At 38.9% G+C, this 16,255-nt stretch overlaps 1 protein-coding gene across 1 annotated transcript in view; it reads right to left on the bottom strand.

Annotated features, from left to right (window-relative positions):
* The window catches only part of KCTD16 (potassium channel tetramerization domain containing 16), a 271,443-nt gene extending 255,467 nt beyond the window's left edge, over positions 1–15,976 (bottom strand). The window contains exons 1-2 of the mRNA XM_036848055.1: positions 15,844–15,976; positions 14,315–15,459 (exon numbers count right to left, since the gene is read on the bottom strand). Coding sequence (XP_036703950.1) covers positions 14,315–15,146 — 832 coding nt within the window. The 5' untranslated portion in view covers positions 15,147–15,459; positions 15,844–15,976. The remainder of the gene's footprint in view (positions 1–14,314; positions 15,460–15,843) is intronic.
* Between the last annotated feature and the right edge of the window lie 279 nt (positions 15,977–16,255).

Genomic DNA, 16,255 nt, shown 5'->3' with positions numbered 1-16,255 from the left:
TCGATGCGCACTTCTCATTGTCGGCCAGCTCTGCTTCTGCCAAGGGCTCTGCAACATTTCCCCAAGTCCGGAGTACTCCCTTGGTTTTGATTTTATGCCTCTGCCACACTCTAACAGTCATACACCCCGTTTCCCTTACCCCAGTCACTAGAATTTCTCTGCTGCTCCACACACACAGAAAGCTCCCTTCACAGAAAAATCACCATTACCAGAGCCTAGCTCTCCCCTTCTCTAGGTAGGGGCCTAGCAGTGTCAATCCACAGGCTACAATATTGTCTAAAACACAACATACAGCAGCCCCAAAGGCTCTTGTGCACCAAGTTATATATAAAGAATGGGTCACCTCCTATTTTCATCAATGTAACTAGTTCACCATCACATTATATCAGACACGCTCAGAATAAAAGGTCGCTGTAAACGGGGGTGTGGAAATTATTAGAACTTTCTGCTTCAGAATGGGCTAGATGAATGAAAGTAGAAAAGTATGAATTTCTTCACATGGGGCAGCTTTTGACTGGGTCACGCAGCAACAGCCCCCATTAGCAGTCTTGTTTCCATTCAAAGCCACACAGAACAGCTACTCATGGTGTGAAGAAAAATGTCTTGTTTTCATTTCTGGAGCAATTTAAATGATCTTATTGTCGGAGGCATACTCAGTAACCATTTTCTGTCACCATGAAGAATTCTCTCTAGGCTGAGACTCCTAAAAGGTTATTCTAATTCTGCAGTGACTGAATATATAATTTAAATTATATTCTTAATTTTCAATGCTACCACATATTCTCCCAGGTTCTGAAAAACCACAAGTTGAAAATAAGGTAGGGAGAAAAGCCATTATTAATGACTTGCATTATGGAATAGCCAGGGGGAAGAAAAGAGTTACTGCAATTGGAAGCTTTCTGAAGGGTTTACTTTTATGTTTATTCAGATTCAATTAAAATCAATAGCTTGAATTTCCTCTTTAAAAGTTACTTCTAGATGTTTTTGTTTGTTTTTTTAACATGCATAGAATCAACAGACTGAACAAAGTATCCAAGAGGACTATTATAAAGAATCAGGTAAGTTTTTTATAGGAAGGACCTGTATCTTGTCATGTCAGTATTCTCAGAGGTCCTTGTAATTATTTATTAACATTTCCATAGCATTGCCTAGGTGCCAGGTGCTGTCATCAGCACTTTATATAGAGCAACCTATTCGATTCTCGTAACAACCCTATGAGGCAAGTACCACTGTTACCATCTCCATTTTCCAGGTGAGGAAACTGAGGCATGGATTTGCAGGTGATCAAACAGCTAGAAATTCAAACTCAAGCAGTGTGGGCTCCAACACCCAGGCTCTAAACCACCATGCTATGTTGCCTCTGGCATTAAGGAATGATCGTTAACGTGGTAAGAAAGGAGGGAAGGAGGAAATATCAATAGAATCCTTTAGCAGTAAGAAGATTAAGAAGGCAACCTGGTCAGCCTCACAGCACACTTTGCATTCTAGCAGAGCTCTTCTCCTATTGAGGTTATTCTCTCAATTTTGCAGCACTTTTCTGAATCCCAAGTCCCTCCTAGGGTTGTTCCTTAAATGCTGCCCACCCACCCCCTCCCAGCTTCAATTTGCTCCTGCTTAGGTGAATCAACTAAAAGGAAACCACAGGAGACTTCGCTGCTGGTAAAGTGTTTTTCCCAGTTCCCCAGAGCTAGAATCTTTGTGCAGGTGCTAAGAGCAGAGCATCTTTCAGGGAGAATTCCAATTTGTATGTAAAGTGCTTAACCCTGAGAGAGCGGACAGTAGAAGCAAGAAGAACTACAATTCTGCAGCCTGTGGAAGGAAAACCACATTCACAGAAAGATAGACAAAATGAAAAAGCAGAGGACTTTGTACCACATGAAGGAACAAGAAAAACCTCAGAAAAACAACTAAGTGAAGTGGAGATAGACAAAATTCCAGAAAAAGAATTCAGAATAATGATAGTGAAGATGATCCAGGACCTCGGAAAAAGAGTAGAGGCAAAGATCAAGAAGATGCAAGAAATGTTTAACAAAGACCTATAAGAATTACAAAACAAACACCTAGAAGAATTAAAGAACAAACAAACAGAGATGAACAATACAATAACTGAAATGAAAAATACCCGAGAAGGAATAAATAGCAGAATAACTGAGGCAGAAGAACAGAGAAGTGACCTGGAAGACAGAATGGTGGAATTCACTGCTACAGAACAGAATAAAGAGAAAAGAATGAAAAGAAATGAAGACAGCCTCAGAGACCTCTGGGACAACATTAAATGCAACAACATTCACATTATAGGGGTCCCAAAAGGAGAAGAGAGAGAGAAAGGACCCAAGAAAATATTTGAAGAGATTATAGTCAAAAACTTCCCTAACATGGGAAAGGAAATAGCCACCCAAGTCCAGGAAGTGCAGAGAGTCCCAGGCAGGATAAACCCGAGGAGAAACACGCCGAGACACATAGTAATCAAATTGGCAAAAATTAAAGAAAAAGAAAAATTATTGAAAGCAACAAGGGAAAAAACCCAAATAACATACAAGGGAACTCCCATAAGGTTAAAAACTGATTTCTCAGCAGAAACTCTACAAGCCAGAAGGGAGTGGCACGATATATTTAAAGTGATGAAAGGGAAGAAACTACAACCAAGATTACTCTACCCAGCAAGGATCTCATTCAGATTTGATGGAGAAATCAAAAGCTTTACAGACAAGCAAACGCTAAGAGAATTCAGCATCACCAAACCAGCTTTACAACAAATGCTAAAGAAACTTCTCTAGGCAGGAAACACAAGAGAAGAAAAGGACCTACAAAAACAAACCCATAACAATTAAGAAAATGGTAAGAGGAACATATATATAAATAATTACCTTAAACGTGAATGGATTAAATACTCCAACCAAAAGACACAAGCTCGCAGAATGGATACAAAAACAAGACCCATATATATGCTGTCTATATAGACCTAGGGACACATACAGACTGAAAGTGAGGGAATGGAAAAAGATATTCCATGAAAATGAAAATCAAAAGAAACCTGGAGTAGCAATACTCATATCAGATAAAATAGACTTTAAAATAAAGAATATTACAAGAGACAAGGGAGGACACTACATGATGATCAAGGGATCAATCCAAGAAGAAGATATAACAATTATAAATACATATGCACCCAACATAGAGGCACCTCAATACATAAGGCAACTGCTAACAGCTATAAAAGAGGAAATCAACACTAACACAATAATAATGGGGGACTTTAACACCTCACTTACACCAATGGACAGATCATCCAGACAGAAAATTAATAAGGAAACACAAGCTTTAAATGACACAAGAGACCAGATAGATTTAATTGATATTTATAGGACATTCCATCCAAAAACAGCAGATTACTCTTTCTTCTCAAGTGTACACGGAACATTCTCCAGATCAGATAGATCACATCTTGGGTCACAAATCAAGCCTCAGTAAATTTAAGAAAATTGAAATCATATCAAGCATCTTTTCTGACCACAACGCTATGAGATTACAAATCAATTACAGGGAAAAAAAACGTAAAAAACACAGACACATGAAGGCTAAACAATGTTACTAAATAACCAAGAGATCACTGAAGAAATCAAAGAGGAAATCAAAAAATACCTAGAGACAAATTAGAATGAAAACACGATGATCCAAAACCAATGGGATGCAGCAAAAGCAGTTCTAAGAGGGAAGTTTATAGCAATACAAGCTTACCTCAAGAAACAAGAAAAATCTCAAATAACAATCTAACTTTACACCTAAAGGAACTAGAGAAAGGAGAACAAACAGAACCCAAAGTCAGCAGAAGGAAAGAAATCATAAAGATCAGGGCAGAAATAATGAAATAGAAACAAAGAAAACAATAGCAAAGATCAATAAAACTAAAAGCTGGTTCTTTGAGATGATAAAATTGATAAACCATTAGCCAGACTCATCAAGAAAAAGAGGGAGAGGACTCAAATCAATAAAATTAGAAATGAAAAAGAGGTTACAACAGACACCGCAGAAATACAAAGCATCCTAAGAGACTACTACAAGCAACTCTATGCCAATAAAATGGATAACCTGGAAAAATGGGCAAATTCTTAGAAAGGTATAACCTTCCAAGACTGAACCAGGAAGAAATAGAAAATATGAACAGACCAATCACAAGTAATGAAATCGAAACTGTGATTAAAAATCTTCCAACCAACAGAAGTCCAGGACCAGATGGCTTCACAGGTGAATTCTATCAAACATTTAGAGAAGAGTTAACACCCATCTGTCTCAAACTCTTCCAAAAAATTGCAGAGGAAGGAACACTCCCAAACTCATTCTATGAGGCCACCATCACCCTGATACCAAAACCAGAAAGAGATACTACAAAAAAAGAAAATTACAGACCAATATCACTGATGAATACAGATGCAAAAATCCTCAACAAAATACTAGCAAACAGAATCCAACAACACATTAAAAGAATCATACACCACGATCAAGTGGAATTTATCCCAGGGATGCAAGGATTCCTCAATATATGCAAATCAACCAATGTGATACACCATATTCACAAATTGAAGAAGAAAAACCATATGATCATCTCAATAGATGCAGAAAAAGCTTTTGAAAAAATTCAACACCCATTTATGATAAAAACTCTCCAGAAGGTGGCCAGTGAGGGAACCTACCTCAACATAATAAAGGCCATATATGACAAACCCACAGCCAACATTATTCTCAATGGTGAAAAACTGAAAGCATTTCCTCTAAGATCAGGAACAAGACAAGGATGTCCACTCTCGCCACTATCATTCAACATAGTTTTGGAAGTCCTAGCCACGGCAAACAGAGAAGAAAAAGAAATGAAAGGAATACAAATTGGAAAAGAAGAAGTAAAACTGTCACTGTTTTCAGATGACATGATACTATACATAGAGAATCCTAAAGATGCCACCAGAAAACTACTAGAGCTAATCAATGAATTTGGTAAAGTTGCAGGGTACAAAATTAATGCACAGAAGTCTTTTGCATTCCTATACACTAACAAAGAAAGATCAGAAAGAGAAATTAAGGAAACACTCCCATTCACCATTGCAACAAAAAGAATAAAATACCTAGGAATAAACCTACATAAGGAGGTAAAATACCTGCACTCAGAAACTATAAGACACTGATGAAAGAAATCAAAGATGACACAAACAGATGGAGAGATATACCATTTTCTTGTATTGGAAGAATCAATATTGTGAAAACGACTATACTACCCAAAGCAATCTACAGATTCAATGCAATCCCTATCAAATTACCAATGGCATTTTTACAGAACTAGAACAAAAATCTTAAAATTTGTATGGAGACACAAAAGATCCAAATAGCCAAAGCAGTCTTGAGGGAAAAAAACCGAGCTGGAGGAATCAGGCTCCCTGACTTCAGACTATACTACAAAGCTACAGTAATCAAGACAATATGGTACTGGCGTAAAAACAGAAATATAGATCAATGGAACAGGATAGAAAGCCCAGAGATAAGCCCATGCACCTATGGTCAACTAATCTATGACAAAGGAGGCAAGGATATACAATGGAGAAAAGACAGTCTCTTCAATTAGTGGTGCTGGGAAAACTGGACAGCTACATGTAAAAGAATGAAATTAGAACACTCCCTATCACCATACACAAAAATAAACTCACAATGCATTAGAGACCTAAATGTAAGACCGGACATTATAAAACTCTTAGAGGAAAATGGAGGAAGAACACTCTTTGACATAAATCACAGCAAGATCTTTTTTGATCCACCTCCTAGAGTAATGGAAATAAAAACAAGAATAAACAAATTGGACCTAATGAAACTTAAAAGCTTTTGTAAAGCAAAGGAAACTACAAACAAGATGAAAAGACAACCCTCAGAATGGGAGAAAATATTTGCAAATGAATTAATGGACAAAGGATTAATTTCCAAAATATATAAACAGTTCATGCAGCTCAATATTAAAAAAACAAAGAACCCAATCTAAAAATGGGCAGAAGACCTAAATAGACATTTCTCCAAAGAAGACATACAGATGGCCAAGAAGCACATGAAAAGCTTCTCAACATCACTATTAGAGAAATGCAAATCAAAACTACAATGAGGTATCACCTCACTTCAGTTAGAATGGGTATCATCAGAAAATCTACAAACAACAAATGCTGGAGAGGGTGTGGAGAAAAGGGAGCCCTCTTGCACTGTTAGTGGGAATGTAAATTGATACAGCCACTATGGAGAACAGTATGGAGGTTCCTTAAAAAACTAAAAATAGAATTACCATGTGACCCAGCAGTCCCACTACTGGGCATATACCCAGAGAAAACCATAATTCAAAAAGACACATGCACCCCAATGTTCATTTCAGCTCTATTTACAATAGCCAGGATGGAAGCAATCTAAGTGTCCATCGACAGATGAATGGATAAAGAAGATGTGGCACATATATACAATGGAATATTACTCAGCCATAAAAAGGAACGAAATTGTGTCATTTGTAGAGACGTGGATGGATCTAGAGACTGTCATACAGAGTGAAGTAAGTCAGAAAGAGAAAAACAAATATAGCATATTAATGCATATATGTGGAACCTAGCAAAATGGTATAGATGACCGGTTTGCAGGGCAGAAATTGAGACACAGATGTAGAGAACAAACTTATGGACACCAAGGGGGGAAAGTGGCTGGGAGGGGTAGGGGGTGGGATGAATTGGGAGACTGGGATTGACATGTATACACTGACGTGTATAAAATGGATAACTAATAAGAACCTGCTGTATAAAAAAATAAATAAAATAAAATTCAAAAATTCAAAAAAAAAAAATTAAAGTGCTTAGCCCAGCACCTGAAGAACTCAGTGGAAGTTAGGAAATGCCATCATTATTACCAATCACACCAGAGCAATCACACCATCATTGCTCTCCAGTTCTTCTGTTAAGAGATAATGTAATGGTACATGCAAGACAGTGGCACCTATGACCATAACAAAAGTCTGCAGTGGGTATTTAGTTTCCTTCTTTGAGAAATATTTATGGAGTGCCTACATTTTTGCCAGGTTCTGTGCCAGGTATATCATGATGAAAGTGACCAACACAGTTCCTACCTTCACAGAGCTTGCAGTCTAATGTTACAGAAACAGTTAAATAAGCAAGTATAATACAGTATTATTTGTGCCACAGTAATGGAAAATAGGATCCTATGGAGCACAGATAAGAGGTGCCTAATCTAGATATGATGGGCTAGAAAGGCTTCCCATAAAAGGAACCTCTAGACTGGGACCTGAAGTATGTAATCAAAGCAGGCGAAGGCACAGTTCCAGGCAGAGGGAACATTATGTACAAAACTGAAGAAGCAAGTGTATAACAGCATTCAGGAGCTAAAAGAAATGGGGTAGAGCTGAGGTTAAAAACATAACGGGTGGGAGGGCAACAGAAGAGGCTAAGGACAGAAGCAGAGGTCATTCCACCAAGAGCTGTGATTCATGTTAAGGAGTGACATGGTCAGGCTCACATTTTAGAAATCTCACCATTTTTGCAGCAGGAAGAGGAGACCCGAAGGGGACAACACCAAATGTGGGTGGGAAGGACAATTTCAGTTTCTTTCCAATAATCTAGAAAAGCAATGTCAGTGGGCTGGGTAGCATCAGTGGAGACGGGAAGAAATGGATGGATCTGAGACGGATGAAGGAAAAGAACCAATAGGACTTGGAGATTGGAGAAATGGTTAGGGAGAAAGAAGAGCCACTCAGGTTTTATTCTTCCCTGGGGAACTGGGCAACTGATGAATCCATTTACAGAGATAAGGAACACAAGGAGAGAAGAGGTTTGGGAATGTACATGATGAGTTCAGTGGAGCTTCTGCACAGTTGAAAGAATCCCAGAATACAAAGTTAGAATAGCCAGGAGGCAAACTTTCCCACTCAGAATGATTCTTCCTCCCAGTCAACAGGAGCCAGTGCACATCTTGGTAGGTTCACTGCACCCCTGATGATAGCCCGGCCTAATGACAATAACAGCAGTGGAATACTAGATAGTTCTTGGATGACTAGAAAGAAAAACTGGAGCCTCTTTTATTCCCTGCTGTATCATCAGAATCAACTTGAACAATGGAGAGAACAGATCCCAATTGCTATTTGTCCATATGATGATCATGAAAAAACTAACAGGGCTTCCTTGGTGGCGCAGTGGTTAAGAATCCGCCTGCCAATGCAGGGGACACGGGTTCGAGCCATGATCCAGGAGGATCCCACATGCCGTGGAGCAACTAAGCCCATGTGCCACAACTACTGAGCCTGTGCTCTAGAGCCCGCGAGCCACAACTACTGAGCCCACGTGCCACAACTACTGAAGCCTGTGCACCTAGAGCCCGTGCTCCACAACAAGAGAAGCCACTGCAATGAGAAGCCCGCGCACTGCAATGAAGAGCAGCCCCCAGTCGCCGCAACTAGAGAAAGCCCACACGTGGCAACAAAGACCCCAACACAGCCAAAAATAAATAAAATAAATTTTTTTTAAAATGGAAAATTTCATTAAAAAAAAAAAAGAAAAACTAACAATAAGGAGAGGTCCCTCCCTTGCCTCCAAAGCAGCTGGCATTTCAACCTGTCAAAGCAAATTAAAAATGGACCTGCCAACGCTTGTGAAGATTTCTTGTAAGAAATTCTGAACCTGAATCTGATCAAGCCTTAGAATCTGGTGTTTAGCTCTAACAAATTTACATAAAATACAGGGGTAAGAAAAAAAATGTGTCAGTGACATCACAGAGATCACAGAGATGGATGAGCGAAACCCAGAGTGCCAGACATTCGCCATGAAAAATAACTTGGTTTCTTCAAACAAATAGATTGAAAAAGCAAAGAAAGAAAGAGGGAGAGAGAGAAAAAGGGCGCAAGGGAAAAGGAGGGAGGGAGAGAGAAATTAAAAGAGATTTAAGATTTTTTGCCACTTTGTGGTATATGCCATATGCAATATTTTTTTAATTTTGAAAGAGAAAATAAATAGCAATAAAAGATAATGGATGGACCTCATTTGACTCTTGATTCAAACAAGAGTTTGACAACTTTAAAAAAAATATTGTGAGAAAATCAAAGAAGTTTGAACACCAATTAGGTATTAGAAGATATTAAAGAACTATTAATTTTGTATGTGATAATGGTATTGTTACGTATCTTAAAATTCATTTTATTTTAGAAACATATAGTATAGTGTTTGTGGATGAATGAAATGACTGACTTCTAAAATCTGTTTCAAAAGAATCCAGTGCAGACAGAGGAGAAAGTTAGGTAGGAATATATATGAACCAAGATTAGTCTTGTAATGATCACTGTAATTTTTGGAGCTGGGTTTCTCTACATTTGGATGTGTTTGAAAATTTCCATACTAACATGTTTTAGCTGACTTGCCAAGAAACGCAGTATTTGAGGAAAGCTAGAGCAAAGACCAAAGAAAAAGAGCAATAGTCAGCTATGATGCAGAGACTGAGATCACCCCTACATTTCTGAAGAACTGTTTTCTGTGCATCGGACTGGCACTCTCTTCTATGCCCAGTCACTCCTCTCCATGGTTTGTGTTTGGAGGTGTTCCAAATGGAGCTCTGCGGCACATTCTCAGCTATTTCTACCTCTAATTCCTTTGGTAAGATCTAAACCTCGTTAGGCTATCAAAATCATTTGGTCTTCTCTTTCCAATCGTACACATACGTTTTTAATATATTGAGGCACTTGGGGGCAATCACAGAGATCCCCCCCTTTCTGCCTACATACTGACACTTCTCTTGCTGCCAAATTCATTCAGGATGCCAGAGACCTAGGAAGAAACGATTCAAATCATCTCCTACAAGGAATTGGGCTCAGGTAATATATCTTGTTGGGCATGAAAGTGAAAACGGCATAATAGGATATTTTACTAACATGCTTATATCCCTGTTACGTTGAGCCAACGGTCGGAGAACAGCATCTTCAAGAGATAAGAAAAAATGATACCCACTACCCCTTTCTTTTATCATCATCATCACCATCCAATATCTGCCCAAGCAGGGTCTAAACCAACTTCATGTTGAAGCTTTATACTTAGATTATGCTATATATTTAAATTATAAATTAAGAAGGCTCAAGTCTTAAGAACACTCCCTTTGGGATACAAAGTCACTGGATCCACAGTTATGAAAAGGTTTCTTATGTATAAAAACCTCTGAAAAAAGTAACACCATGCCTTGAAAATATTCTAAATAAAATGACAGAACAGAATTTTTACTGACGTCTTGATTATGGCATAGAGAGAGAACTTGAAAGCAGGAATGACTAAAGCAAGAGGAAGAGAGAATATCTTAGATGGAAAAGACAGAAAAACATCACAGAAAGAGGAGAGGCAGGTGTGGTAAAGACCAGACCCTCACAGTTTGGACTTCATTGTTCTGTGGCTTCATTTTGAATGTGCCAACATCATATTTCCATGAACAATAAAAATTGAAGCTATCATTGGTAACTTTTGAGGAAACAGGAAAAAAAGAGCTAGAATCATTTCAAGATAGATGCTTTTCCACCTGTTTTCCTTTAAAAACACACCCTCTTATGGAAGCTTTTAAAATCAACTGGATAAGTTATTCACAATGGCCAGAACCACCATTTCTTCCCAATACAAGGTCATGCAGCTGAATTCTAAGTGAGAAATCATTTCCTGATCTGCTTTTCTCCAACACTCCATCTCAATCAACCACCCTGAAGATATATACTGTGTACATAAAGCAATTTAGAAACTTTTGTGGAAACAACCCTTTAAATTTAAGAAAACCAAGTAAAGAGAAAAAAGGTTAAAATGCACCTACAAGCAGTAATCTGTTGAAAAGGCAATGAATTGGTGTCTCTGTAATTCACAGAACTTAGAGTTTATGTTTTTGGATCTTATGAATTAAACTCCCTATTTGTGGTCATGTTATCACAGTTCTATTAGAGGCAAATGCCTTTGAATCTGAATGGTTTCAGGCATTTGTCTGAAGTAACTCACTCATGAGTAGGATTAAGGAAATGTACTTAATTTTCTCCAACCAAGAGCAAGCTTCCCTAGGGCACTGGAAGAGGGCTAATAAGAGGTTCATTTATTTCCATGCACCTGTGATTTTGTTCCTAAGTGGTGTGAACGGCTATTGAGTTCAATATCAGGACTTCTCCTTTCCAAATTACTTAGCTCTCATTTCATCTAGAGGTGAATCAAGAAGGCATCCTCTGATGTTTATGATATTGCCTTCCATATAACACTCGGAGAGAAAACAGAGGTAATTATTTACCTAGGTGGGTGAGAAAGGTGGAAAAGTACCTTCTCGTTTTTTTTAATTAAAATACTTTGTGAGGCAATCCTAGGACAACATTTCTTTACTTTCTATATCACTCACATTTTTCCAGTTGCTGATAAGTGAATCATAATCCACAGTATCTCACATATTTTGGTGTGTAAGCAACGTAGACAAACACCTTCCTTGCTGCCCTTTTGAACACACACAAACATGGGTTGACTTTAATTGTTCGTAGTTCTGCAATAACGAAACACTCAGTCAAAACTGCCTGATGTTGACCATCAATTCTAGGTCCACATGAAGATTGAATGAGGCAAGAACCTAACCTGTTAATAATTGACAGATTTCCCAATTTCCCCTTGGAAAATCTGGAAGAAAATTAGGCAAACAGAGGAAGAAGGGGTCTTTCCCCATGACTGTCAACCACCATATGCAATGTATTAATTTCTTGCTGTTCATTTTTTACTGTGATCTGGATCCAGACAAAGTGACTCTGCATTATCCCTTTTATTAGAAGAGTCTAATTGCTTGGAGTTAATTTCTTGGACCTAAGAAGTTTGTCACTACATATCTGTATCTTTATCTACAGATATTTTTATAACGTAGGAGGAAGCTGAGTTCCCCTGCAAAGAGCATCTTTTCTGTTAGTTGGTTGGTTGTTTGGTTTTTTCGAGGTTGGGGGAGGTGCTCACCAGAGACACACACTGCCCCTTCGGATCTGGCTGGCAGGTGGTGGCTTCTGGGCTCCACACCCTCTGCAAAGCGAGCAGTGGCTTGGTGCTCACAGTTGGTTGATTGGCAGGGCTTGGAGCATCTTTGCATACAAGCAACTCCCTGCTTTAGAGCACCTCCTGTAGTTTTGTCCCATTAACCTGAGCACAACAGCTTGATGAATTAATGGTTATAGAGGCACAGTTGGCAGCTTCTAATTAAATAATTATGGCTAAGCAGCTGCACGGAAGCTGTCATGCACCTTAGAAAGGCAGCAGCCAGTTTTATTGATCCTAAGACAGAGGAAGAGTTAACACTTAGCTCTGGTTGTTAGGTACAAAGGGCAAGTATATCATATACAGTATATGTGCTGTGCAATATGAAGTTGCTGTACGTTTGTGCTAGCCTGTCCATGGAGTGATGGAGAGCAAACCTTGGCAACCTCTCGGCAACCCAACAAAGGAGGAAGTGATTATATGATCAGAGAACAGAGTCTGTCGAGAGCAATCTAAAAAGGACATAGTGTTATATGGATGAGTCTTTGATGAACACAGAAATGTCACTGAGCTAGTAGGCAAATACACTCAGGTTCTGGGTATCATTTAGATGAGCAAGTGATTAGAATCAAATGTAGTCTTTTTGAGGGGCTATGGCTGGCAGGTTTTCTTTTATTTGACTGAAGCTTCTTAAGAGGCTGTTTTCAAATATTAGAAATTGTAGAACAAGGTAAACATCACACACCTAGACTTAAACTCTATGATGCATTTTTTCCCCCAAAAGTTAGAAGATATTTATTCTACAGAAACACAGATAATGTCAGACTCCTTTGTAGAAAGCTAAAACGCTAAAGCCTTATCTCTATACTAGTGGAAAATTCACCAGAAGGAAGAAAGCAGAAGCTGGCAACTAAGTTCCAACATAGAGGAAGGTACAGATTACAGATAAAGGCCATAGGTAGGGATATTGGACCAAATAATGCTTGTTCCAACACATCAGAACGTTACTGAACTGCTGGCTGATTTCATTTTTCTACACAGGCTGTTCTTTCTATACAATTCATGTGTCTTCACTTCCAAAAACCAAATGTGTGATAACCCAGTAGAGAGCAACCCGGCTTCCCACAGGCCGTGTCACCAAGGTTCCCGGCACCATCTCCAAATGAATAAACACAACTGTAGGCAAAAACCAGTCCAGGAAATTCAGTCGTATCTTTATGTGTAAAGCCATTTAGATATTTTAATCCTCAAAATTTATGGATTTGCCTTAAAATAAGAATAGAGAAAAACTGGAAAAATATTTCTTACGGAATTCACTTCACCCAACTCCCAGACCTGTTGAAAATCAGCAGTTCATCAAGCACTAAACTTTACAGATTGATTGATTGTTCTCCTTTCAGAAATCAATGGCTTATATTTAGAATAATGCCATTTCTTAAAATAAGGCATTCTGTACAGTCGTTTAAACAAATGGACTAACCTCTAAGAAACTCTTATTTTAAAGGCACAATTTAAAGATGCAATTGTTTCCTTTCTTTTCCCTTCTGGCTCCCTTTTATGTCAGTGATTCTATCACCTCAGCTATCTGAAGATGACTGCATGTGACTGACAATTCTCAAGGATTCATTCCTTTTACATGACTCCTAAATGAAGCTCAACTTAATTAAGTCTGCACTGCAACTCATACCTCAGTACAAATTGCTAAGGAATCAAATCACAAATCTGTAAAGCCTAGAAAAGCAAATTTCAGACTTGGGGTGGGGGGGAAGGGGGTCTTTCGTCAGTCTATACTGCCATCTAGCCAAGATCATGTCATTCAGTGCAACATCCATTTGTGTTCTCAACGCCCCCATGAAAGCCAGTCTTCAGCAACCAGCTTAAGAGACCCCAAAGTTAGATAAAAGAATAGACAGCAGTACTTCAGCCACTCTGAGTCTATCAACCTCCTGTGGACCAACAGCTAAATTCTAATGTTCTTATGTTCACAAGTCAATATCTGACAGAGACATACATGCCTGTTTTCATTCCACATATTACCTATACCAATATCATTTGCATCTTGTGATTTTTGAGGCCTTTAAACATTCTGTGATTTGACTGGAAAAACAAACGTTGTCTTAGGTAAGACATGAAAGCTGACTATAAACTCTAATCTTCTAGCTGTACCTCAAGGGTTAAAAAAAAAAAAAACCAAAATAGTACTCCTTAGACATAGACTGAACATGCAGACATATATTTCTGTTAAGAGGATCCATACACATGAAAAAACAAAAAGAACCCGTGGTACTTACGATAGAAGACGTACTCAGTGTAACTTGACCAGATCTTGTCATCTGTATACTGGTTGACGAAAGATGCTGTCACTGAGGAGTTACAGGCCACCATGTGGAATCCACATTCTGACAACATATCAAAAGCCCTTTCCAGATGCCTGAATTTGAGATAAAATCTGGAGGTGTATCTTTCTGGGGCTCTGTCAGGGTCTCTGCTCTCATTCAAAGTTTCTCCAAAGACCTCCTTTGCCAAGGAAATCCTTCCACAAACCAAAATCCTGGGAACTCTCCGAAACTTGGCATCTGCCTGCCCCTCTCTGCCCATGGTGCAGGACCCCCTGTAACCCACAGTAATAAAACCCCACTTGCGGTCAGCAGGGAGTAGCGAGGAAGGGGGGCAGATTCTCGTGTCACTTCCTTGGGAGGCATCTTCGAAGTCACTATGGCAGAATTCATCTGGGCTTTGCTTGATTTCATCAGGGGACAGGAGTTTGACCAAGTCTGGGAGCTGGAAGTACTCAGCTTCCCTTTTCAGTCTTCCCCTTTCTGGAAAGTGATCAGGCAGGACCACCTGCCTGTCCCTGAGATAGTCCAAAATATAACGGAACAAGAATCCATCTCTGTCAATGAAAAACCTTCCCTTGGAGTCCTTGGCTAGATCGTTAGCTGTGTCTCTCTTTGGGGAAAACATTTTCCACAGGAGGGAATGAGGGATGCTTATTAATGTGGAATGGCGAGTGAAATAAACTTGACCCCCAACATTCAGCTCCACGACCTCAGGGAAGGAGTTGGGAACTGCAGCCCCTTGTTCTCGAGGATAATAACGACTACAGTTTCCACTCAGAGCCATTGTCCCTTTCTTCTTCTTCTTCTATTTTGATGTGAAGGGTGCAGTTCAATAGAGTCAGAGCCTGATTCTTTGCACCAACTTGTAAGGGAGGGAGAGAATGCTATCTTGTTAAAAAATGGCCTTCTCTTACCCAGTTTTTTCCCCAAGAAAGCAAAATTTCGAAGAGTCCACAGGTGAAGTGATGCTGCAAAAGTAGTTTAAACCCTGGCAGGTGGTAAGCTATTACTTCATGGAATATAATCAACTCATCAGCATCCAATCTTCCCCCAAGCTCAGTAGGCAAGGCAGGCCAGGTCCCCAGTTACTGAGAGGTCTGTGTGAAGGAAAAGAGAGAAAATTATTTCCTCAAACCCAGCATGAGTCAGAAAAAAAGAGACCACTGGAGAGAGAAGAGGGAAGGAGAGAAGCAGGAAGGAAGGGAGGGAGGGAGAGAGGGAGGGAGGGAGAGATTATTTTACATAAGCAGCCCTGGAACTACTGATTTCAGCCATTCTTCAACTAAATCGTAGCTTCTCTCAAGCTATTTTGTGTCTACATATTTATCCATATTCCTCTGTCTCCAGCATTTAGTATTTAAAACATTTCTATTTGATTTCTGCATTAAAAAGGAATAAGGAGTTTTCAACTTCTAAAAGGGGATTTTTTTTTTTTTTTTTTTTCTGTCTGTACAGGAAAAGTAATAATCCTCGGAACTTACCTTAGTGAGTGCTGGAAACAGTTCTTGCGCAGAAATACCCATTTGCAAAGCAGTCGGAATCCACAGCCACACACAGAGTCTGGAGCTTGTCAAATCCCAAAGAGGTAAAGGACAGAGGTATCAATGAAAAGTGCCAGAGAGATGTGCTCTTAGAAAATAATCATATATATGTGCGTGTGTATATATATATATATATATATATATAAAGATTTATATAAATGTATATTTGTGTATATGTATGTATATATTCACTTCCAATCTCAAGTTAAAACAAGTCACAAAAAAGTTAAACCGTGACGAGAGGTGGCTGGATTGAAGAAGCAAAGCAGAGAAAAATATTCATCCAAAGCTTCTCCAGGAAAAAAAAAAAAAAAATCAAACCTTTGGAAAGAATCCTTAAAACAGAAGAGAG

The sequence above is a fragment of the Balaenoptera musculus genome, chromosome 3 (assembly GCF_009873245.2).
Source record: "Balaenoptera musculus isolate JJ_BM4_2016_0621 chromosome 3, mBalMus1.pri.v3, whole genome shotgun sequence".
NCBI lineage: Eukaryota > Metazoa > Chordata > Mammalia > Artiodactyla > Balaenopteridae > Balaenoptera > Balaenoptera musculus.
This window is presented reverse-complemented; position numbering and strand designations above follow the sequence as displayed.